At 40.3% G+C, this 25,645-nt stretch overlaps 1 protein-coding gene across 4 annotated transcripts in view; it reads left to right on the forward strand.

The window, feature by feature from the left end:
• SYT7 (synaptotagmin 7) overlaps positions 1 to 25,645 on the forward strand; it is a 529,323-nt gene that overhangs the window by 321,557 nt on the left and 182,121 nt on the right. The window contains exons 4-5 of one of the 4 annotated variants that reach the window (XM_089655043.1): positions 18,736 to 18,867; positions 19,454 to 19,672. The exons of 2 other annotated variants lie outside the window; for them this stretch is intronic. In XM_089655043.1, coding sequence (XP_089511169.1) covers positions 18,736 to 18,867; positions 19,454 to 19,672 — 351 coding nt within the window. The remainder of the gene's footprint in view (positions 1 to 18,735; positions 18,868 to 19,453; positions 19,673 to 25,645) is intronic. One more of the 4 variants, XM_089655044.1, reaches the window with a different exon arrangement.

Below are 25,645 nucleotides of genomic sequence, written 5' to 3' on the forward strand. Positions count from 1 at the left end.
CTACAAATCAACTATTGATTTTTACTAAACATATCCAATCATCTCAGAAATTCTGTTTTTTTTTATATTTGCATATTCATTCATGTATCATCATCTCCATAGATAAAATTAACCAACTATCATATTAATTTATCAAATCTTGGCCAGAATGGATATAAAAATCATCAAATGCCAGATGTATTCCATATTGCATATAGCTTACTCTGGCTTGTTCGCCATCATCATTGCAAGGTATGGTGAACATTCAACTTGGTTATTCCAGTAGAACAACAGGATAGCCAATGCGTTTATGGTGAGGGGGACCAAAAGGAAATACAGTGCCTTGAAAAAGTATTAATACCCCTTGAAATTTTCCACATTTTGTCATGCTACAACCAAAAAACGTAAATGTATTTTATTGGGATTTTATGTGATAGACCAACACTAAGTGGCACATAATTGTGAAGTGGAAGGAAAATGATAAATGGTTTTAAAAACTTTTTACAAATAAATATCTGAAAAGTGTGGCATGCAGTTGTATTCAGTCCCCCTGAGTAAATACTTTGTAGAACCACCTTTCGCTGCATTACAGCTGCAAGTTTTTTTGGGGATGTCTCTACCAGCTTTGCACATTTAGAGAGGGACATTTTTTCCCATTCTTCTTTGCAAAATAGCTCAAGCTCTGTCAGATTGGTTGGAGAACGTCTGTGAACAGCAATTGTCAAATCTAAGATTGCCCTATATTTAGCACCATCCATCATCCCATCAGCTCTGACCAGCTTCCCTGTCCCTGCTGAAGAAAAGCATCCCTACAACATGATGCTGTCACCACCATATTTCATGGTGAGGATCATGTGTTCCGGGTGATGTGCAGCGTCAGTTTTGTGCTATACTTAGCGCTTTGCTTTTAGACCAAAAACTCCAATTTTGGTCTCATCTGACTAGAGCCCCTTCTTCCAAGTTTGTTGTGTCCCCCACATGGCTTCTCGCAAATTTCAAACAGGATTCCTTATGGCTTTCTTTCAACAATGGCTTTCTTTGCTCTCCTTGCCCGGCTTGTCAGTTTAGGTGGACGGCCATGTCTTGGCAGGTTTGAAGTTGTGCCATACTCTTTCCATTTTTGGATGATGGATTGAACAATGCTCCGTGAGATGTTCAAAGCTTGGGATATATTTTTATAACCTAACCCTGCTTTAAACTTCTTCACAACTTTATCCCTGACCTGTCTGGTAAGTTCCTTGGCCTTCATGATGCTGTTTGTTCACTAATGTTCTCTAACAAACCTTATCTTTTCTATAATACAACAATAGTATTTCAGAAGTAGTTCAGAGAGTTCAGAGAAGGTTGTAATTTATGGGGATTGGTTCCAGTCTTCACTAGACCTGAACATCGCACAAAGCCACTTGTAGCCCATAACAACTCAAGACTTTTATACCTTTTTAGCTATACTATTATTATTTTTTAGGAAACTGACTTAGCTTACCATACTGTACTACAGGTTCTATTTTTGACTTGATGCTGGGTGCCTGAGAGTTAACTTTTACAAGATGATTCTTTTTATTATCACTAAAGAGATAGTGTGAGCTATTGCTGACACAAGCCTTTTTATTTATTCTCCTGTATGCACTTGTTTTGCCACAAGCACAATTACGTATGGTTATTTTGAGTAGAAGGCTGCCTTCAGACACAGCAGTTCAACAATGTTTAATATCAATATTAATTGCTCTTGAGAGTCCCAACCAGCTGCAGTTCACATAAGTATACATCTGCAGCTGATGGAACAATTTGGCCAAGCAACAGTTAAAAGCATGCTCTAATTTAGTCATGCATCCTACTCTACCAGTGCCATCCAATGCTGCAAAGAGGAGTTAAATATGGTGATTAGGGGCTAATGATTTCCTGTGAGTGGTCTGTGCGCCTCTCATCACACATCTGAGGGTATAGTTATAAAGACCCGAAACATAGATGCAAAGCATCTCACTGGCACTGAGAGAATCGCTGTGTTTCTCCATGGCTCTTAACACTGGCATTTCAAGGTAATTATGGGCATACCTTTCTAGGCCTGTATTCTTTTTTGTGTATATTTGTTAGAAAAGACAAACCTTTTGCTTTTTGTTAAACTTTATTTTGGGTCATAATGTAATGTACAGAGTAGTAATTTTATATATGTATGGCTAGGGTAGTAGTCTTTGTCAACAGAAATTTGCATGCCTTTATTTTTTATTTTTTGCTGCACTGTAGAGATGATTGCTCTTAATAGTTTGACATTTTGTTATACACCCATCTTCTCCTTTAGATAGAACACCAGTCACATATGTGTAGCTTGTGTATAATCTGTTTCTTGTAACCTGGCTGTCATTCAGTGTAGGATGGGTTGACTTTGCGGGGCCCTTAATTTGCTTGCTATAGATTATGTGACACTTTTATTTCCAGCATCAGGTTTAATAGAACTCTATAGAAGACAGAAACTAAGGGTCTTACTGGCTCACAAGAATTGTTCAACTTGTGAACCAGAATCCGTAGGAATGAGAAGTATTCCTTTCAGGAACATGGTATGGCAGGCACAACATTGTTGATTGTGACTTGTTCTGTAGGGGGTATAGAATACTACAGTCCCTTTATTCACATTATCATCATACATGTGTACAGTACCATCAGATAACAAATTCATTGTTAATGGATAGTGGAAAAAGAATAAATTACTAGTACAGAATTTGCTGTGATGCAAAATCTGAAATTATTAGCACATTTGCTTGCTTATTGATTCCAAACTGTGGAGCACATTATTGTCTTGTGCTTTCAGTTACCTTTTTATATAAAAATGTTATCTCATTGTATTGAGTTTTTTTGTGATATATTTCAAATAGAAATGTCTAAGCCTTGCACATAAATAATGGTGGTGAAGCGCTATACATAAATATCCATAAATATCCATAAGTAAATACTAATAAATAAATATATATGAAATTACAAATAAATACGTGAATCAGTGATAAATCCTTCACATTAAGTGACACATCAAATGATAATGTGCAAAGAATTGGTCCCAAATATGGACCTAGGTAAAGTGCAAATAAACACACACACAATCCCTAATAGGGATAAGTAAAGTGATACAGTGTATATCACACAACAAAATACTGAAAGTGACTAGTGCTATTACCTCCCAATAAAATACTGATATTTATATAAAAATAAAACACATCAAGTGATATTGTGCAAAAATACTGGTCCAAAATAAGGACCTATATTAAACTGCAAAAACCACCAATCCCAAATAAGGGATAAATAAATTGTGTAACAATCAATGCACTCACTAAAAGTGACTAGTGCTAGGACCACCACTATATAACAAAAAAAAACTAATAAATATATATGAAAAATAAAAAACTGACAATAAATAAAGTCCAAAAAAATGTGCAGACAATATGTGAAAAAACACAGTTTGCACTTTAATATAGGTCCTTATTTTGGACCAGTTTTTTTGCACTATATCACTTGATGTGTTTTATTTTTATATAAATATCAGTATTTTATTGGGAGGTAATAGCACTAGTCACTTTCAGTATTTTGTTGTGTGAGATACACTGTATCACTTTATTTATCCCTATTAGTGATTGTGTGTGTGTTTATTTGCACTTTACCTAGGTCCATATTTGGGACCAATTATTTGCACATTATCATTTGATGTGTCACTTAATGTGAAAGATTTATCACTGATTCACGTATTTATTTGTAGTTTCATATATATTTATTTATTAGTATTTATTTATGGATATTTATGTATAGCGCTTCAACACCATTATTTATTACTACTCTTAACCTTTGGTATAGGTAAAGGTGATAGCTGCTTGTGTGTATAATTTAGGGATATCTGTTGAGCGCAGGAGGATTTTATCCTAATTTTCATAAGCCTTGCACATAGTCCCCTACTTTAGGGGACATGTATCCTATTGTGTGTATCATAGTCACCAAAATTCCCATACACATACCAGAGTCAGGTTAAGCAGAAACTATTAATCTATCAGTATAGCATTGGTCTGTGGGAAGAAACTGGACCATTCATAGAAAGGCCACATAAGCATGCAATACATACACTGTAAGCACTAGGGTCCGAGTGGATGGAAATGCAGCATACAGCATGCGGCATAAAAATGACTCCACATCAGATGAAATTGTGACAATCCAAAGTTCATAGATCTTCTAATTGCATTTTCTGTGTATCAACACCACTCCTTGTGAGCCACACTCCACCACCACCAGCTCATCACATCATTTTGGTGGTGTTGATACACAGAGAAGACGTAATTAGAAGATCTATGAACTTTGGGTTGTCACAATTTCATCTGGTGTGAAGTCATTTTTAAATATGGACTATAGGTTTTTATATTACATTATTATTAATTATGATACTTGAAGATTGTATAGACACTTTTATACTATCTTGATATTGTTGCAACAGTGATTTCATTGATTTTGTTATTTTTTAGTGTGTAATGTGGTACATAGTTTCGGTTCAGCAGCAGCACACTAGTACATATATTTATCACATAATTTTTGAGTTGCACAGGAGTACTTATCAGTTTTTTCAATGCTTATTTTAAAGTTTTCCTAACAAATGGGGCTGTTATTTGGACGCCAGGATACCCTAGTTTTATATGTTCAAAATGTATGATCAACCTAACTTTTGACTATATTGATAGCAGGTTGGAGTAACAGAGTAGTCACTGGGTAGTATTTCAGCAATCCATATCCTCCTGTTGGATTTTAGATCATATGTTTATCAAGTTGTTGCATGGGGAGTGACAGGCAATGTGCTTTTCGGCCTGCAACATGTAGAGTTAAATTCCGGACACATGGAATTTCTGAACACGGGAACAGACACCAGATTGATGCAAAAAGAAATATCCTTGCATTAGCTGGAGAAGAGATCAGTCAGTGTCAGACTCACCACAGAACATTAATAGACTGATTGAATCCTGGGGACTTGGGCATATTTTTATAGACATTTTAGTTAAAAGGGTTTTCAGGGACTGCAAGGTTCCTGTTATTTATACCAGTCAGACAAAGATTGCATAGCAGACACCACTGTGTCCTATTTCTTTGAAAATATCCACATATGCGTGTCATACTGTCAGCTGGACTGCACAGATATTCTATAAAAGAGTTGTGTAAATACTTATCTTTCTTTTCTGTTAATGCAATTGGCAGAGAAAGCTTATGTACCATACTGCCAAAATTCGCTTCGTTTGCAGCATTAGATTTTCAGTCATCAAAAACAGAAAACCAGATTTTATTCTGATGTGGCTTATGAACAGGGCCCTGGACATGGTGCTCACATAGGCACATACATACCTTTGTGTGGAATCAGATTTATGTCTTTTTTTGGTAAACCTGTAGAAAGCAGAGTCCACATATGAAACTGAAGACCTAATTAGTGCACTAAGCAGTAAAAACTTCCAGTGACAGCCTTTGAACTCATGGATGAGTTTGTGCGGTATCAATTGACTTCAAAGCCTTGGCAGGCCTGATCCTGACAGAACTGGGAGACATGAATAAAGTGGATCTCTAGTTATATACAGTTGCAAGAAAAAGTATGTGAACCCCTTGGGATTACGTGGAGTTTTGCATGAATTGGGCATAAAATGTGCTCTGAACATCATCTAAGTCACAACAATAGAAGAACACAGTCTGCTGAACATAATACTACACAAACATTAGATGTTGCCATGGTTTAATTGCACATAACATGTAAACATTCACAGTGCAGGGAGGAAAAAGTATGTGAACCTTTGGACTTAATAACTGGTTGACCCTCCTTTGGCAGCAAGAACCTCAACCAAACGTTTCCCGTAGTTGCAGATCAGACCTGGAGTAATTTTGGACCACTCCTCTTCACAAAACTGTTTCAGTGTAGCAATATTCTTGGAATGTCTGGTGTGAATCGCTCTCTTAAGGTCATGTCACAGCATTTCAATCGGGTTGAAGTCAGGACTCTGACTGGGCCACTCCAGAAGGCGTATTCTGTGCTGTTGCAGCCATTGTTTTGTTGAATTACTTATATGCTTTGGATCATTGTCCTGTTGCATCACCCATCCTCTGCGGAGCTTCAGTTGGCAGACAGATGGTCGTACGTTTTCCTGCAAAATGTCTTGATAAACTCTGAAATTCATTTTCTCATCAATGACAACAATCCGTCCAGGCCCTGAGGCAGCAAAGCAGCCCCAAACCATGATGCTCCCTCCGCCATGTTTTACAGTGGGGATGAGGTTTTGATGTTGGTGTGCTGTGCCTTTTTTTCTCCACACATAGTGTTGTGTGTTCTTCCCAAACAACTCAATCTTGGTTTCATCTGTCCACAGTATATTTTGCCAGTAGTGCTGTGGAACATCCAGGTGCTCTTTTGCAAACTTCAAACGTGTTGCAATATTCTTTTTGGACAGCAATGGCTTCCTCCGTGGTGTCCCCCCATGTACTCCATTCTTGTTTAATGTTTTCCTTATTGTAGATGTGTCAACAAAAATGTTAGCATGTGCCAGAGATTTCTGTAGGTCTTTAGCTGACACTCTGGGATTCTTCTTTACCTCATGCAGCATTCTGCGCTGTGCTCTTGCAGTCATTTTTACAGAACGACCACGCCTAGGGAGAGTAGCAACAGTGCGAAACTTTCTCCATTTGTAGACAGTCTGTCTTACCGTAGACACATGAACATCAAGGCTTTTGGAGATACTTTTGTAACCCTTTCCAGCTTCATGCAAGTCAACAATTCTTGATGGTAGGTCTTCTGAGAGCTCTTTTCTGCGAGGCATGGTTCACATTAGACAGTGCTTCTAGAAACCAGTAAACCCAAAACAGGTGTGTGTTTTTTAAGGGCAGGACAGCTGTCAGCAACACATCCAATATCATCACACTGATTGGAGTCAAGGTTGGCTCACTCCTGGCTCCAATTAGCTCTGGGAAAAGTCATTAAGCTAGGGCCTCACATACTTTTTCCTCCCTGCACTGTGAATGTTTACATGTTATGTGCAATTAAACCATGGCAACATCTAATGTTTGTGTAGTATTATGTTCAGCAGACTGTGTTCTTCTATTGTTGTGCCTTAGATGACGTTCAGAGCACATTTTATGCCCAATTCATGCAAAACTCCACGTAATCCCAAGGGGTTCACATACTTTTTCTTGCAACTGTATAATCATTTCTAGAGCCAGACTAGCTCTTGTAGGTTCGTTGGAACAAGGGTCCTTCTGATAACACTCAACTAACTGTCCTGTAATGGCCTGCTTCACCCTTAAATTAGAGGTCAATTGGATGGGCAATAAACAAAAGGTTGTCTGTGTTTTGTATGGAGAGCACCAAATGTATTATATATTTAGCTTTACACACTATAATTAAATTTTGCACATCAGTTCCTTTTAGAACTATGTTATTGTGTGCATATAATCCTAGTATATAAGTAATGGCTGTTTTAGTGAAGCAGAGGGCAACAGAACAGCCATAGATGACCCAATAGCTGCCTGCTGTATAATGATAGGATACATAATTGCCACTTTGATGTAATGTGATGAGTGAGGTTTCACAGCTTGATCCAGCTGTGATGCTTTGAACTTCTTGTTTCCAAATATAATATTGCAGGCACTGTGGTGTTTTCATTTTCCATTCAATTGTACCCTGCATAGGAGACAATGATTTCTATTACTAAGCTCATGGCTATATTTTATATATTTACTGACCACAATATTGACTGTGTTTTCTCATATACAAAATTTCTAAATTTTTACAGAGACATAGGAACAGTGGGCACAAAAAAAATGCAACAATAACTGGGACCCAAGGACACAAGGGGTGTGTGGTGGAACCCCTGTTCATAAAATCAAGCATGCTCTCGGCCTTGGAGACAATCAAAGTAATTGGGATGTAATATAACAGGGGCATTTGGATTTATAAAGAGGCTGTTGAAATAAATGCAAAAATGGTTGGCCATGTCAGCTCAGCAGATTTATTTTCATTAGGATAGCCATAGATGTAAGGCCTCATGCACACTTGAGCTAAAAACGCTACTTTTACAGGTGATCAAGCTTTTTTTTCTCTGCCTCTAAACTCCCCTCCATGTTAACCTATGTGTCCATGCATGTCCATATGCCCTGGTTCATTAAAGCATATCTACAGTCACCATGTAAAATCATTTGATTCCTTTCTAAATGGCATTTCAATTATTTCTACCCTATTTCTATTAATCTGAATGATCTTGAAGTGGAAAAACTTTATCTGTGACAAAAGTCACTATGCCCTATGACTAGGCACTGCTGTGTCACATATTTCACAGAGCCTGCCTTCTGAACTACAGAGGTGCTGAAAGGAGGAGTTGCAGGAGGTGGAGTCAGTACAGGAATTGCTGCTAACAGGCTGCAATGTACCATGGGGTATGTTGTCCTTAGAAATTAACCATAAACAGCAGAGGAGAAAGCTGCAAAGCATGCATGGAATCCATGAAGCCGTGGAAAGAAATGCAAAGCAGACAGGTAGCTCTTACAATAAGAAAGGAGATTTGTTTCAGTAACCTTATACTGGAATGTAAAGTATAACTATTGTTTATTACAATACTGCTGTTATAAAATTAAAGTGTATGCTCTGACCATAGATCTCTTTTAAGGCTTTTGTAAGACTTTTGTCAGCTTGATGTCCTTGACAGTTAACTTATTAGATCCCTTAGGGATAGTGGCACAAGATATGTCTTCTAGAGTTTTTGTCATTCCATTGTGGCTTTTATAGGGGTGCTTTAGGCTTTTTCAATTGGATTCCCTGAAATATCTATTAAATGAATACTTGGAGAATCTAAGATAATGAGAAATGTAATGGTTTCTGTAGGGGCAAGGGTTAGGGTCCAACATTAATTAAAGAAAAAGGTGGATGATTGTACCAACCCATGTGCACCAAGATTTTGAAATACCGCTTCTGTGTGGACTTAACCTTTAGGGGCTTCTGGATTATTTATTTATTTTTATTTCAGGTACTTATATAGCGCTGTTAATTTATGCAGCACTTTACATATATATATTGTACATTCACATCAGTTCCTAACCCTCAAGGCTCATGCAATCTAAGGTCCCTAACTTACATTCACACATACACATACTAGGGCCAATTTAGACAGGATCCAATTTAACCAGCATGTCTTTGGCGTGTGGGAGGAAACCAGAGTACCTGGAGGAAACCCACGCAGGCACAGCGAGAACATGCAATTCATGTATTGTTAGTTTCCTGTATGAGAATAGAAGGCATAATGACCCTTTAATCATGTTTTGGTTTTGCTGCAGTGTTTATTGTTTCACCATACATATAGTGTATCTAAACCCAAAAATAAAAATATACCAGATTGCAGCTAGTCAGTGCTTACTATATGTGGTGGCTGCATTAATTTCCTTCTTTCAGGAACATTTTTAGAAAGTACAGGAAATACCTGTTGATGTTTCTAAAAATTCAGCATTCTTGTCACTCTCTGTTAGCTAAAAAGAAAGCACAAACAATCCTATTCCTTTTTTTTAAAGTGGTATTAAACCCAAAAACAAATATTTATTATATGGAAGCTTATCAATTCTTAGATGTGATGGGTGCATTTATTTTCTTTTTAGGCTTTCTTTTTTCTATTGTCACCTGGTGATCTGGCCAGTAAGTCTGTTGTTTTTCAAAAGAGCAAGCTGTCCAGCGGGATGTATCAGTTACAGAGATGAGACCAACCATTTAACACTAGCAGGGGTCCTTGCAATGATCAGTATTTTTTTTTATTTGTGTAAAACCTTTATCCCAAAAAGAAAAAACTGTTTCCAGTAACTGCTTATAAAGTATTGGCTGAAGTTTGGCTTCAATTTGTTAGTATATTTAAATCTACTAGTATATCTGACACTCCCCTCCCCCAGACTGTCAATTCTGCTGTTCAAAGGTGCCCTAGTGCTCCTTCATCCAGAGATGGAGTACTCTAATATAGGAGGTGTGTTACTGGCCAGATCACCAGACGAAAACAGAGGGGAAAAAAAGCCTAAAAAAACTGCATGCCTCCACATCTACTGTAATGATTGGTAAGTTGCAGGATGTTACATTTTTGGTTTCAAGTTTATTACTGCTTTAAACTGGTAGCCCCATCAATCCACCATGTAATGGAGAAGAACAGAGGCAGAAACGTTTAAAGTCCAGTTTGTATGGCAACCATGGCTTCTTCCATAGATACCATGGAGATATAAGTAGACACAAAATGGAGGAATTTACTAAAATTGGTGTACTCAGAATCTGGTGCAGCTGTGCATGGTAGCCAATCGGCTTCTAACTTCAGTTTGTTCACTTAGGCGTTGATAATACAACCTGGAAGTTGATTGGTTTCTATGCAGAGCTGCATCAGATTTTGCACCATGCAGTTCTAGTTAAAAAACCCTAAAGGGACAGGAATTGTGCTACTTGCAGCATTACTATTAGTATTCTTTTTTAAAAAACATTTTAAAAAGAATACTAATGCAGGACCTCCTCCAAGGCTGGTAAGATGCAATTTATTACATTTTTGTTTTGGGGTTTAGATATGCTTAAAAATAATTAGCATCCTTGCCAATAAGTCCTCATGCACACAGGATGTTTTTACAGCGGCTGTTTTTGTTTTTTGGCGGTTTTTTCTACAGCCAGTAAACTCCCCAGCATGTTATCCTATGTGTCCATACACACATAGACTGTAATCTTTTGTCAGGGGCATTTTTTGGCTGGAAAAAAAACCCAGAACTAGTGGGTTTCTAGAGGAGTTATTTATCTGTAAAAACGCTCTTTTGGACTTTTTTTGAGCAAAAAAAAAACACTAAACAACACGGCTAAACACTAATGCAAAAACATTAGAGAACGCTGAAAAACGCACGTTTTTAACGTGACTTTACACAGCTAACGTTACCAGCGTTATTAAAATGCCCAGTGTGTATGGAGCTTAAGGATGCTCATTTTTGCCCATATCATGTACTGATGTAGGAAGCCTCTTAAATTTCTGCTAAGGATAACCTGCTGTGGCACTAGCTTCACAGTGACTTACTATTTTTTACACTGATCAGCTATAACAATATGACTACCGTATTTGCCGGCGTATAAGACGACTTTTTGACCCTTGAAAATCTTCTCAAAAGTCGGGGGTCGTCTTATACGCCGGTACACATGTTTAGGGGGGCTGCGGCATTAAGTACAGGGGTTTGCAGGGGCTGATGTCTCTTACCTGGATCCAGTCCCACGACGATCCGGTCCAGGAAGCGCGGCGTCTCCTTCAGTTCGGCCACTGGATGTTCGTGCGGCTGCTCGGCTCCGCCTCCTCACCGGTGATTGGCCGCCAGAACTGTAGCTCAGGAAAGGCACACAGGCGGCCAATCACCGGCAAGGGGGCGGAGCCGAGCGGCCCCGCGAAAATTGAGTGCCGGAGCAGCAGGTAAGTGTTCTGTGTAGAGGTGCTGCTGCAACCACATATGCTGGCTGCAGCAGCACCATACGAGAACAGGGTCAGCAAGTCTCAGTGGGAGGAATAGTGCCCCATCATTGGTGTCACTGATACCAATGATGGGGCACTATTCCTCCCACTGACACCAACGATGGGGCACTATTCCTCCCCCCCACTGACACCAACGATGGGGCACTATTCCTCCCCCCCACTGACACCAACGATGGGGCACTATTCCCCCCCCCACTGACACCAACGTTGGGGGAATATTCCACCCCCCACTGACACCAATGATGGGGCACTATTCCACCCCTCACTGACACCAATGATGGGACACCATTCCTCCCACTGACATCAATGATGGGGCACCATTCCTCCCACTGACACCAATGATGGGGCACTATTCCTGCCACTGATACCAATGATGGGGCACCATTCCTGCCACTGATACCAATGATGGGGCACCTATTCCCCCCACTGATACCAATGATGGGGCACTATTCCTCCCACTGTTACCAATGATGGGGCACTATTCCTCCCACTGACACCAATGATGGGGCAATATTCCTCCCACTGATAACAATGATGGAGCACTATTCCTGCCACTAATGCCAATGATGGGGCACTATTCCTGCCACTAATACCAATGATGGGGCACTATTCCTCCCACTGACATCAATGATTGGGCACTATTCCTCCCACTGGTGTGCATTGGAAGAGGGGTAGTCTTATACGGCGAGTATAGCCCAAACACTACATTTTAGCAGGAAAAGTAGGGGGGTCGTCTTATACGCCCAGTCGTCTTATACGCCGGCAAATACGGTACCTACCAAGACATGGTCTTCACTAGACCTCTGAAGGTATGCTGTGGTGTCTGGTACCAAGCCATAAGTAGCAGATCCATTAAGTCATGCAAGTTGTGAGGTGGGACCTCCATGGATCGGAGTTGTTTTTCCAGCACATCCCACAGATTGGACTGAGATCTTGAGAATTCTGGAGAACTTGTTGTGTTCCTCAAACTATTCTTGAATTCATCAGACTAGTCCACCTTTTCTCATTGCTCTGTGGTCCAGTTCTGATCCTCACATGCCCATTGTAGTCAGCATTGGCACCCTGACCGGTCTGCAGCTACGCAGCTACATACACAACAAACTGTAATGCATTTTGTGTTCTGACACCTTTCTATTGGAAACAGCATTACCTCTTTCAGCAATTTGAGCCACAGTAGCTGTTCTATTGGATCAAACTACACGGGCTAGCCTTCGCTCCCCATGTGCATCAATGGCCTTGGCTACCCATGACCTTGTCACTGGTTCGCTAGTTTTCCCTCCATGGACCACTTTTGGTAGGTCCTGACCACTGCAGACTGGGAACATCCCACAAGATTTGTAGTTTTGGAGTTGCTCTGACCCAGTCGTCTAGCCTTTACAAATTGGCCCTCGTCAGTGTCGCTCATATCAACATCAATTTCAGGGACATGTTAAATTACTGCCTAGTATATTGCACCCATTTTCAGATGCCATTGTAAGAAGATAATCAATTTTATTCACTTTACGCCTCATGCACACTGGGCATTTTAAAGACTGCTTTTAGAGGTGTGTTGATTTTTTTTTCAATGATAACCTTGATGTTTACTGACGTCTAGAGGCAGAAAAAGCCCACTGCCAGCCTGTTCAGGAACAGCAGCATTTTTGCAGAAAAATCTACTGACGCGCCTATATGTGTGTAAACAGGTGTATACACGTTTAAGTGCTAGGTGCATCAACCGTTTGCACGTTCATTCATTTCCAGAATACTCTGGCCAATGAAACAAATAAATGCCCAAGAGCTTGACACGTTAAACATGCCTAAACTCATTTGCAAAAATCCAGCTTTAGATGTGTTTTTGACACTGCTTTTTTTCCTGCAAAGAGAAAGGTGTTCAGAATAGCTGGACAAACACCAAGTGTGCATGAGGCCATACCTGTCAATTGTCATATGTTATGGGTGATCAGTTTATATACATACTTGCTCAACTTGAAATAAAGACAAGTTTCTGACAGTTTACTGTTATATTAATACAGACCAGTGAATCAACAATTGCATTCCTCTTTTCTCACATTATCAGTTCTTTATTATTTATTGTTTTTGATGCTTCCGAAGTTTTATTGCCTTGAAATAATGAGGTCATCTTCACTCCTCTAATGTATGTAGCCTCTACGGCAACCATACACACTTCAAAGCCTTCAGATGACATCAAACATATTTTTTCCTTTTTATAGAATGAAAGGATTTAAGATCAGTAAGTGTAATATACATTTTTTGAAGTTAGAGCAAGGCTGTGCCGTTTTTACACTTAGAAACACACGTTTGTCCTTGTGGAATTGTTTATTTACTATTTACGTGGAACTCCATACTCAACAGACCTATAAAATAGTTGTTCAGTTTAGGAGACCTAAGCATAGTACTTGTAAATACAAAAAATAGGAATGCATTTTGGTGGAAGTCAGAAATGACAAGTCATTGCACTGTGCAAACGTTTTAGGCAGGTGTGAAAAAATGCTGCAAATTAAGAAAGCTCTCAGCAATGGAAGTGTTAATAGCTAATTGTTATCAATCAACAAAATGAGTTTAAAATAAGTATTTTGCGTGACCACCTTTTGCTTTCAAAATAGCATCAATTCTTTTAGGTACACTTTCACACAGTTTTTGAAGCAACTTGGCACCTCTGATGTGGAAACAAGATTAAGCGACTCAACTATTCAAAAACACAGGAACTTGGGTGCAGAAAAATGACAGCAGGTGCTCTGGACTGATGAGTCAGAATTTTACATCTTTGGCTGGAGCAGGAGGCAGTTTGTTTGCAAAGGGCTGGAGAGCGGTACAATAATGAGTGTCTGCAGGCAACAGTGAGGCATGGTTGAGATTCATTGCAAGTTTGGGGCTGCATTTCTGAAAATTGAGTTGGGGATTTGTTCAGGATCAATTGTTTCCTCAATGCTGAGAAATACAGCTAGATACTTATCCATGATGCCATACTATCAAGGAGGTGTGATTGGCCCCAAATTTATTCTGCAGCAGGACATGGACCCTAAAACATACAGCCAATGTTGTTAAGTACTATCTTTAGTGTAAAGAAGAACAAGGAGTCCTTGAAGTTATGGTTTGGCCCCCACAGAGCCCTGATCTCAATACCATAGCGTCTGCCTGGAAATACATGAAGAGACAGAAGAATTTGAGGCAACCTACATCCATAGAAGATCTGTGGTGAGTTGTCCAAGAGGTTTGGAACAACCTACCTGCTGAGTTCCTTTACAAAATGTTCAAGTGTACTTAGAAGAATTGATGCTGTTTTGAGGGCAAAGGGTGGTCACATCAAATAATGATTTGATTTGGATTTCTCTTACGTTTATTTACTTTTTTAACTCAATTTGTTAATTGATAAAAATAAACTATTAACACTTCTATTTCTGAAAGCATTCTTAATTTACAGCATTCTTTTATACCTGCCTAAAACTTTTGCAGGGTACTGTACTTTTTAGAAATATAGTTGGAAAGACTGGACTCAAATACAAAAATTAATTTTCCAGGGAATTTCTTACCTCAAATCCCTAACTACAAACTGCTGTATATCAGAATATGCTCTTGGCTATGGGGCACCTTTAGCCAAGGTACTGCTGCAGCTTACAATCAACCAAAGTGAAACAACAAGTGCACATGGCATGCGTAGAGTTGACTTTTATCCTGATTGTAGTTGTGTTTTAAGTACCATGTTTTATGTGATATAAAACATGCTGGAACATGGTTTGATTAAAAATAATTGAACAAAATATGTGAAATACAGTATATACCCAACTTAAAAACAAATTCACACATGTTGGCACACATATACTGTAAATACTTCTTTTAATAATTTCTTGTACAAAAAACAGAAAACTACCGTATTTTCCGGCGTATAAGGCGACTGGGTGTATAAGACGACCCCCTAATTTTCCAGTTAAAACATGGGTTTTGGGCTATACTCGCCGTATAAGACTACCCCCCTTCCGAGGCAACACCATTTAAAAACATCAGATTTTTTAATTGAAATGGTTATGACTTACCGGTACTTAAAATCCTTCAAAATCCTCATTTTCATCCTCTGACATCATAAGTTCATGAATGACATCTTGTGATACATTTGTAAGACAGTCATCATATGGATCAAATTGCAAATCAGATGGTTACCGCTGGATGTGCGGTAAAACGGTAGCTTCGGCTACATACAGTATACAGTATATATACAGCCCGCTGGATGTGCAGTAATGTACATACAGTATACCGTGCTGAGCCAAGCTGGTTTAAAACAAATGTCCCTATGACAGATTAATCTGTCAGCCCGCTGGATGTGTGGTATATACAGTATACTGAGCCATGCTGTTTCAAAACGTACCGGTGCGTCCCTACGGTAATCAGACCGCTGGATGTGTGTATGTGCAGTATCTGAGGCTACATACAGTATACGCTGGGCCAATCACGGTGAGCGATGTATTCTACTACTGAATACAAAGCCTGCTCGGATTGGCTGAGGTTGTGACATCATCAGCTCACCTCTCTGACTTGTATTCATTAGTAGAATACATCACTCACTGTGATTGGCCCAGTGTATACTGTATGTAGCCGCAGCTACCGTACATACACGCATCCAGCGGGCCGATTACAGTAGGGACGTACCGGTACGTTTTGAAACCGCTTGTCTCAGCGCAGTATACTGTATATACCGCACATCCAGCGGGCTGACAGATTAATCTGTCACAGGGACATTTGTTTTGAGCCAGCTTGGCTCAGCACGGTATACTGTATGTACAGTATTACCACACATCCAGCCAGCTTGACCCAAACAAACTCAAGGTTCACATTTTATACCCCGCGTATAAGACGACCCCCAATTTTTGGGGTATATTTTTAAGTATAAAAAGTAGTCTTATACGCCAGAAAATACTGTAATCAGACATGTATACAACAGGATACACTATATAATACAGTATGTTTTGATCAGCATGCTGAAGCAGACGCTTCTATACTTTGCCACTGAATGAATCCCATGCAAAAGATTAAGACCCCTTTCATGCGGGGTGAATCTGCTTGCTCAGAGGACAATCTGTCCACGGAACCACCACTAAGCAGAGCAGAGCAGGTAGATGAAAGATCCATGTTCGTTCCGCCTATGCAGAGTGGACATGAACACAGCCCACTCTGCTCTAAGGGTGGCACCTAACTGGCCTCTGATTCACCCAGAAGGAAGGAAATGGATTCCCTTCCATTTGTTTTTATTGGATCGAATTGGAGGTAGGCGGGTGAAAACAGACATAAGTCCGTCTACATCTGCAGCTCCATAGAGGAGAATGGAGGGTCTGATGGGGTCTGCCTGAAAAACAGATAGGTGGACCCGATTGGACTGATCATGTGAGAGGAGCCTAAAACTGCAAATATTTATGTGTGAAATTGCTATGATAGGCTAGATAACCCTTTATGCACCATTGTCAGCTCTTTTACATTTTGATTCTGCTGTGATCACTGCACTGTAGGTTAGCTATTTCCACCATACACTACAGAGATATATTCTGTTAGTGTGCCTATGATTCAAATGCAGCAGTTACTTTGACTTCAAATTAAACTTTGGATAAACATCTTGGAACAATGCAACATCTGTCATATTTAATCTCTGCTCCAAAATATCCAACTCTCACCCATCAATGTCATGTTTATGCAATTTACACCCACCTTCACTAAGCCTTTCCTTTTCACTGTCATGAAAAATCTGTTCTGGCCATATAAAACATTGCGCTCAAACAATTGTGGCTATGCTATTATTTGTAAACTGTATTAATCCAGACACTAGTCCAGCATTCTCTACACCAATTACACACAGTACCGTTTTAAGATCTCTTTCTGACAATTTGCCAGTTGTGAAAATTCCCCAAACTACCACTATTTTTTGTCCAATATGATGAAGCAGATGCTGCTATACTTTGCCACTGAATGTATCCCATGCGAAAGATTAAAACTGCAAATATTTCTTTGTACAATTGTTCCAACCATATGGTACATATGAATCATACAGAAAGGCTGTCATTTGATCACTGTAAAATAATAAACCACGTTCACAGCATAATCAGAAAGCAGCGTATGATCTGGCAACAGGAAAGACATGTCCCCATATTAAAACTGACCACACCGCAGCTAATAATGTTCAATCTGTACCTGGACGTCACTAAACCAGGAGACAGTAAATATTCCTTCGATAGCGTGTTATCTCTTGGCGCCTGTTCCTGCTTTTCTCAAACTTGATTAATCACGTGCCTGTTGTATAAATAACAAAGACATCATTGTTTCCTCATCAATGAACTGAATGTAGCTAACCACAAACAAGTAATCACAGAGGAGCCACAATAAAGAGGAAAATTAAAAAGAAGGACAAATGCAGCCAGGCAGAGTTTGATACTATCACACCCAAATCATCTTGTAACACATTAGTCTCTGCGGGTTAAAATCACAGCGTAACACTCGTCTTTTCTATTAAGCCCTCTGGGTTAGGGGATTTCTAACAACAATCCCTGAGATTACAGGATTTAGCGCTGTATTTAAACAGGCAATTTGATGTGGAACACAGGGCGAATCACTAGCCGCTTTAGAAATAATTTTCCTGACCTGCCATAATTAAAACACATTCTATTTCTAGAACATAAGTGAATCCATTGAATGGTTAGGCTGAGTGAGGACTTAATAATGAGCAAAAAGGTCAGCTCTTGGCCATCATTTATTTTCAGTGTACCTGACTCAGGCTTCTTATTTATAAAGAGGAGAGGAGACTCTGGCATACATAACGCCCTTCAATGTTGGCGTAAATATTCTTATCAGTACCCAAGCCCTCCTAATTAAAAGCACCTCTCAGCTTTTGAGTGCCATGACTGTGGCACACACAGAGGGTAATTAATTTGGGTTCATGAAAAGTGAAACGGGAAAACCAAAAGGAGTGGGAAGAGGTGACACTTCTCTGTGACATAATCAATGCTTTCTTTTTCCCTCCCTCTCTTTCAGCTCTCTGGATCTGTTTGCTGCCAACTCAACCTTACTATAATAAACTCTTGCCTCCCTCCTCTCCTCCAGAGAACCTGGATCGGTTAATTAACAGACAATCGCCTTTCTCCTCTTCTCAATGTTTTTCCCTACACTTGCAGGCCACTATGTGACATTAACTCCCTTCCTCCTCGTTCGCTCCATCCCAGGGATTCAGGCTTTTTCTAGTATTTCTTTTTTTGTTTTTTCTCTTTTTCTGCCGATCTAGTGATCTAGACAAAGACTTTTGGAATAACAATGAGAGCACAGCCCACCAGAAATGGAGCTCTTACCCTCCAAAGGAGTTTATCCTAAACATTTCACCTTACGCCCCCTATGGTGACCCAAGGCTGGCCCTCAAGTGAGTCTTTCTATGGTCGTTTGTAGTGAGTATGTACAACTTCCCAACTCCTCTCACACGCCTCCTCCCACCTGCTCCTCTAACCCTCGCTCCACTTCACCCCCATGGGCGGATAAGCCATGGAGACGAGCAACCCCTCCTAGCTTCCACTAACGGACGCGCCTCTATTTCTAGTCTCCCCCAGCCTTTCCTCCCTCTCCATTTAAAGGCCAGGAAGGGTTGCCCGTTATAACAGCGTGTGCTCTACATCCGCACTGTGTGGTCTGATTCACTAACACGCCTCTTTCTTCCTGTGGCTGGCTAGCTGTCTGGTGCCTTTCCTGACAGATTTTCTCCATGTTAACCCTATGTTGTTTCTTGAGATGTGGAACTTTTTACCGTCATCATTCCCGGGCTGCCGTCTTCCTCCCTCTTCTAACAAGAGATGCTTTGGGTTATTTTATACTTGTTGTCTTTTGATTTGCAGTGCTGACCTCTTTCTCTTTTTCTCTTTCTTTCTGGTGTCTTTGTGTGTGTTTCTTCACCCCACTGTGTGTTTGTGTCTTCACATTTGCTTGTCCTTTCTTTGCACGTGGGCACATTACAGTGGCACAGTGTTGTCTGGTAGTAAGTCAGCTGCATGTGGAACTTCTGGGTTACTGGACAAAGATGGCCGACTGGGAGACAAGCAGTTTCGCAGTGAAAGCATGAAGATTAGCACATCTTCCCAAAGCCATCACAGTGAACCAGGCCTTGGCAAACCAGGGAGAGGCCGATGGCACACAGTTCAGAGCCACTTGGCATCCGGGAATCTCAGTCGAACCAAGTGAGTGTCTTATAACTTTATATATGAGTACATTACAGCCACTGAAAAATAACTCTTAGTAAAGGAGCTCCAACCACACAGGGAATCCAGATACACCTCATCTCGGCTCTGGCCACAGACTTCAATCTAGCCCAAGTTTATTGCAACTCCAATGTATGGAAAACAATACATTACAGCCAGGCCCAGATGCCAGCATGTTTTTTATTTAAATCATCAGCAGGAGGGAGAAGTAAGCTACTGAGTGCCTTGATGCATTTAGCACATTACTGCTGACTTGTAAGGCCTTATGAATATGTACTGATATGCGAAATGCATTACGGTATTTTGTGCTTGTCTGCTGTATTCTGCCAATAATCATTTTCTATACACTGGAATTGCTTTACCTCTGCTCATTAGTCATTTACCTGTTCCCTGGTGAAACAAGAAAGACTTCATACAAAATCTCCTTTGTTAATTTTTTTGTTAACAAGTAAAGTGCATTGTTCATTATTAAAGTTCAGCTCATTTAAGGTAAATCTTTGGCCAAAACGTAGACTCTCCGCAAGGAGACACAGAAAGCAATAAGCTTATAGAGGTCAACACTTTTTTGGTACTACTTATTTTTCCTATCCAGTGATCCCACAGGAAGTAAGGGGTGAATCTACCCATTGGTGACAGACCACAATAAAAACCTGTGAAGATTGTGGAGGTGGGTGAGGCATGCTGTGCATGAATAGAAAGTCTTTGAAACTGCAACTGGTTGAGAAACAATGATTACTTTATTATGTGTATGGTATAAAACATAACCATAATGTTCCATTCTACTGGGGCTTCCCCTTCTTCAGAGCTTTGGTAGTGTTAAGTCTGTTGGTCGCAGGTACTATGTTCTTCTATGGTAACGGTGTTACAGCTTGTCTGATGTGCCTAATATATTTGGATACAGACTGCAGTGCCTATGGCCAACAGATCTAATGCTACCAAATCCTTGAAAAAGGCAGAGCCACAGTCCCCTAAAATGTGCTGGCTATGTTATATGCCATACATTGATAAAGTAATCATAGCGCGTCCAAGATTTTTTTTCTTCACCCACAGTGCTCCACATCTATCTCCACAATCTTCATATGTTTGAATGGACCTTCTCAACACTGGACATTTCACTAGCCACCACATACTTACTCACCAGTGCCAAGGTCTAGCTGGTGGTGGTATCTGTCCCACATACACTACAAAGCTCATAATAATAGCCTGACAGAGATACCAATTTTCCCCATGTTTCCTAAACTAGAGTTTTGGCTGGAGTTTCACTTTAAAGTTTTGCATTTTTGATGAGTGATCAGCATCCATGTACAGTACTTAGGACTCCAAACTTTAGAGGTGATTTATTTTTACAATGCAAATATATTGTACCTTGCACACTGGTATTGACTAGTATTCCAGCATATCTCTTCTTCTGTAAAAAAAATAGTTTCCAGAAATAGCCAAATTATTCTGCTATTAGAAGTTTATACTGCAATTTAGTAGAGGCTCCCATACCACCAGGTAGAGCACTAAGTAAAACTCAAACTGGAGTTTGAATGTGCAGTATTATAAACAGGCAATTCTAGAGATGTATTAAGTGGAAATCATAGCTGGGTCACTAACTGGTTGAATACTACTAGATTCTTGTATCTTACTGATCATTATAACGCAGGGCTTTTTAATTTATAGTGTGTGCTGTTCAACTTGGTTTAATGAAAATGGGAACAATAATGCATTTTAACCAAGTATATTGTAACACTCCACATGAGAGTAATTTTAAATATGTTAGCTGTTCCATATTCTTATGATTGTATTTATTAGGCAAAAGTGTAGATCCTTGCTCTAGATAACAGAAAAGGAATTCTGAGATACATTTAGTTCTCCTCATACACCTTTGTTTTAAGGTATCTTGAACAGACAGATACATTTGCATTAAAAGAGAGATTGAGACAGGTAAACACGGTACTTGGGCAGTCCTCCTAAGCTGGAAGCACAGCCTGCATGTGTCGAAAGCAAGAATGGCTGTTCCCACCTACAAGTGATTACTAGCTATACCTAGCAACAGAATGTTAACAAATTAAAATAGGAATACTTACATAATATAGTAGTCATATTACCATGTCCACCCATAACAGTATAAAACTAAACCACCTGTATGGGGCAAGCACAGTTATTGGATGGCACATTTGCTGCTTGGGTTCTTTCTGGAAGTGGGGGTATTTCTTTAAATAGGAACACTTCAGGCTCTGCACTTCAGTGACTGCACAAAGCAAAAGTACACTGGAAATTACTTTGAAAAACACCAAACAAGCTGCAGGTGACTTTGCTTCCCTATTCAGCTCTTTTTCCTCTCTGTAACATGCACTCTCTAACTCTCCTACTGACAGTTGTGTCCTCTCTCTTTAAACTATTTCCTTCACCCCTCTTCCCCACTCCACAATCTGTATATATCGCCCTTACTTCTGTCTTCTCCCTCTTACTGAACTCACCGACTCCTGCTAATTCTAAACCCACATGCTAATAAAGCCTCCCCAAAATTGGGGCATGTACCTTCATATAAATCAACACCTTCTGGCAGCAGCCGCAATATACACAATTTAGATTCCATTCCTCTTCTTCCTAAAAACCGGCCTCCCCTTCTCTTGTCCCCTCTGCAATGCCCACTCTGTAACAAACTTACCTCTCTTCACAATCACTTTATCACCAATTCCTTTAATCTACTTGCCATCACAGAAACCTGACCCCATGATTCTGACACTGCTTCTCCTATTTCACTCTCCCACAGCAGCCTTCTCTGGACTCACTCCCCCAGACCCAGTGGACAGAAGGGAAGTGGAGTGGGAATCCTTCTATCCCCACATAGCACCTTTCAAGTACTTCACCCTCCTCCTTCTCTGTCACTCTCCTCATTTGAGGTGCATTGCATTCATCTATTTTTTCTAGTTTCTTTAAGAATTACTGTGATATACCGCCCCTCCCCCTGGACCAGTGTCAACCTTCCTTGATGACTGCTCTGCCTGGCTACTTTATCTCTTCTGAAATTCCCACAGTCATTCTTGGAGACTTTAACATCCTTGTTAATGCTAACACTCCTGCTACTTCTAAATGTCTCAGTCTAACCTCCTCTTTTAACCTGAAGCATGCTTTTACTCACTCTGACAGCAACACCCTTGACCTTGTTTTCTCCTACCTATGCACTCTGTGCAACCTCACCAACAATCCTTTTTCTCTCTCTGATCATTACCTTATTAGCTTTGCTGTCTCCCTGACTTCTACCTCCTCTCTCTCCAAATGGCTAACAGTTACTCACAGAAACCTCCACCACTATAACCCTTATCTTCTCTACTCTGCCACTGACCAGCTCTATGACAAAATCCCACTCCTGTCCTGCCCCAACCTAGTCAGCTATGTCTACAATAGTTCACTGTCATCCATCCAAGACAAAATTGTCCCCCTCACTACACATAGAATCAGGTCCCAACCCCTACAACCTTGGCAAACAGATAGCGCTAGAAGTCTGAAAAAAAAATGTAGCCGTAGCGCAAGACTAGGTCTCAAAGAAATTTCAACCAATATAAATCTGTCCTTCAAAATACCATTCCTGCCTCCACGCTGCCAAGCAGACCACTCCATTGGTCTCTGTGACAGTACACTTCACTGGTTTTCATCCTACCTATCTCACTGCACTTTCAGCACCAATTACAATCTCACTTCCTCCTCTCCTCTTCCTTTTTCCGTCTGGGTCCCCCAAGATCCTGTTTTTGCACCTCTCCTATTTTTGATCTACACCTCCTCCCTGAGTCAGCTGATAGCCTCCCAAGGCTTCCAATACCATTTCTATGCTGACGACACCCAAATCTATCTCTCTACCTCAGAGCTTACTCCATCAGTTTCCACACACATCACTAATGTACTAATGGATATATCAGCCTGGATGTCACACCACATCCTCAAACTCAATCTATCCAAAACCGATCTCATAATATTTCCTCCCCCATGTGCCCCTTCCCCCAACTTCTCTGGTGTGCTAGGTGTTATCCTGGACTTTGAACTACCCTTTCGGCCCCACATACAATCACTGTCCAAAGATTATCACCTCAACCTACGCAACATCTCCAAAATGCGCCCCTTCCTAACCAATAATACCGCAAACCTTCTAATTCACTCCCTAGTCATCTCTCATCTTGACTAATTCAACTCCATCCTATTTGGATTACCTTTACATAGGCTATTCCCTCTTCAGTCTATCATGCATACTGGTGCCAGATTCATCTACCTTACCAACAGTTCAGAATCTGTTACTCCTCTATGCCAATCACTCCACTCTCCCAACGAATTCAATTCAAAATACTAACAACTTACAAAGCCATCCACAACTCAGCCCCCCAGCTACATCACTACCCTAGTCTCAAAAAACCAACCAAATCGTTCTCTTCATTCCTCCCAAGACCTCCTGCTCTCTAGCTCCCCTGTCACTTTGTCCCATGCTCGCCTCCAGAACTTTTCCCGAGTCTCTCCCATCCTATGGAATCCCCTACGCCAATCTGTCTGACTGTCTCCTACTTTGTCTACATTTAGATGATCCCTGAAAACCCATCTCTTCAGACAAGCCTTTCCTGCTCCCACCTAATATCTGTACTTTATTTTCTCTATCAGCGCATCCCCCACAGTTACCTTTTGTATCATTTGACCCTCCCTTTTAGATTGTAAGCTCTAAACAGCAGGACTCTCTGATGCCTACTGTATTAAATTGTATTGTAATTGTATTGGCTGCCCTCGTGTTGTAAAGCACTGTGCAAACTATTGGCACTATATAAATCCTGTATAATAATAATAATAATAATAATATTATTACCCATAGATCAATCTGGATCCCCCAAATTTCAGGATTAAGGGTCTAGTCTTAAACAGGTATGCCTCCCAGGACTCACTATTGGCCTATTAGTGTGATGGACAGTCACACTAATCAGTAGTGGAGGGGGTACAGGGCCAGGTTTTCAACCAGGAAAGCCAATTAATCCATGCAAAAGGCAGCACCCCAAGATTGGTGGACTTGGAGTGCTTTATATGAAATATATTCAAGATTTTACTAATTTTCCCAGTAGCCATCTTCCTTTTACAACACTGGAACTTTCCAACTACAACACTGGAACTTTTGTGACTATAGCAGTCAGACCCCCAACTTAGGACTCAGGAACTAAGAAGTGACTGAAGAACATAGAGAGTAGGAGACAGACAGAAACAGCAACAGACATGCAATAAGGCATGTTAACATTATTGAAATGTATTTAACAGACCCATAAAGGATTGCTTTTTCCTAATAAATGTGGAGTTTCATTTTAAACCTGGCCATGATATGACTGTTATTCAGCCTAGCCATTGTCAGCAAGATCACATGGCAATCTCCTGCATGTAAAACCAGCGGGTAGATACTTGAGGGAAAATATAGATTTGACAGTTTCCAAAATCTTGCTGGTATTGCACACTATTCCCCCTCCCACTTTTTGCCTCTAGAGCACTTTTGCCAAACTACAAGTCCCATGAGGCATTGCAAGATTGACAGTTTACAAGCATGACTCCCAAAGGCAGAGGCATAATGGGACTTGTAGTTTGACAACAGCTGGAGGGCCGCCAGTTTGACACCCCTGCTCTAGAGCATAATCATGCACCTCTCCGTTGAATGGGACATGCATGTTTATTCATAAAGTTATCCAGAAACCATCATCTGAAGCCTACGTTAAGAACTGGAGGAAAAAACGGAATAGAGGTTTTGCCCATGGCTTCCAGGTATACAATTTCTAACCCACACTATGAGTACTGCTTGGACTTGAAGAAGGGGACACTCCCCGAAAGCTTGTCCTCAAAATTGTTTGTTAGTGCAAATAAAAAAAGTATCATGGACAGTACTCAATTGTTTCTAACCCACATTAGAAATTTTAGATAGACTTTAGCAAGCACTGGCAACAGACAGCTACA

This window comes from Staurois parvus, unplaced genomic scaffold (genome assembly GCF_062004578.1).
Source record: "Staurois parvus isolate SC_StPar_1 unplaced genomic scaffold, SC_StPar_1.0 ptg000818l, whole genome shotgun sequence".
NCBI classification, from domain to species: domain Eukaryota; kingdom Metazoa; phylum Chordata; class Amphibia; order Anura; family Ranidae; genus Staurois; species Staurois parvus.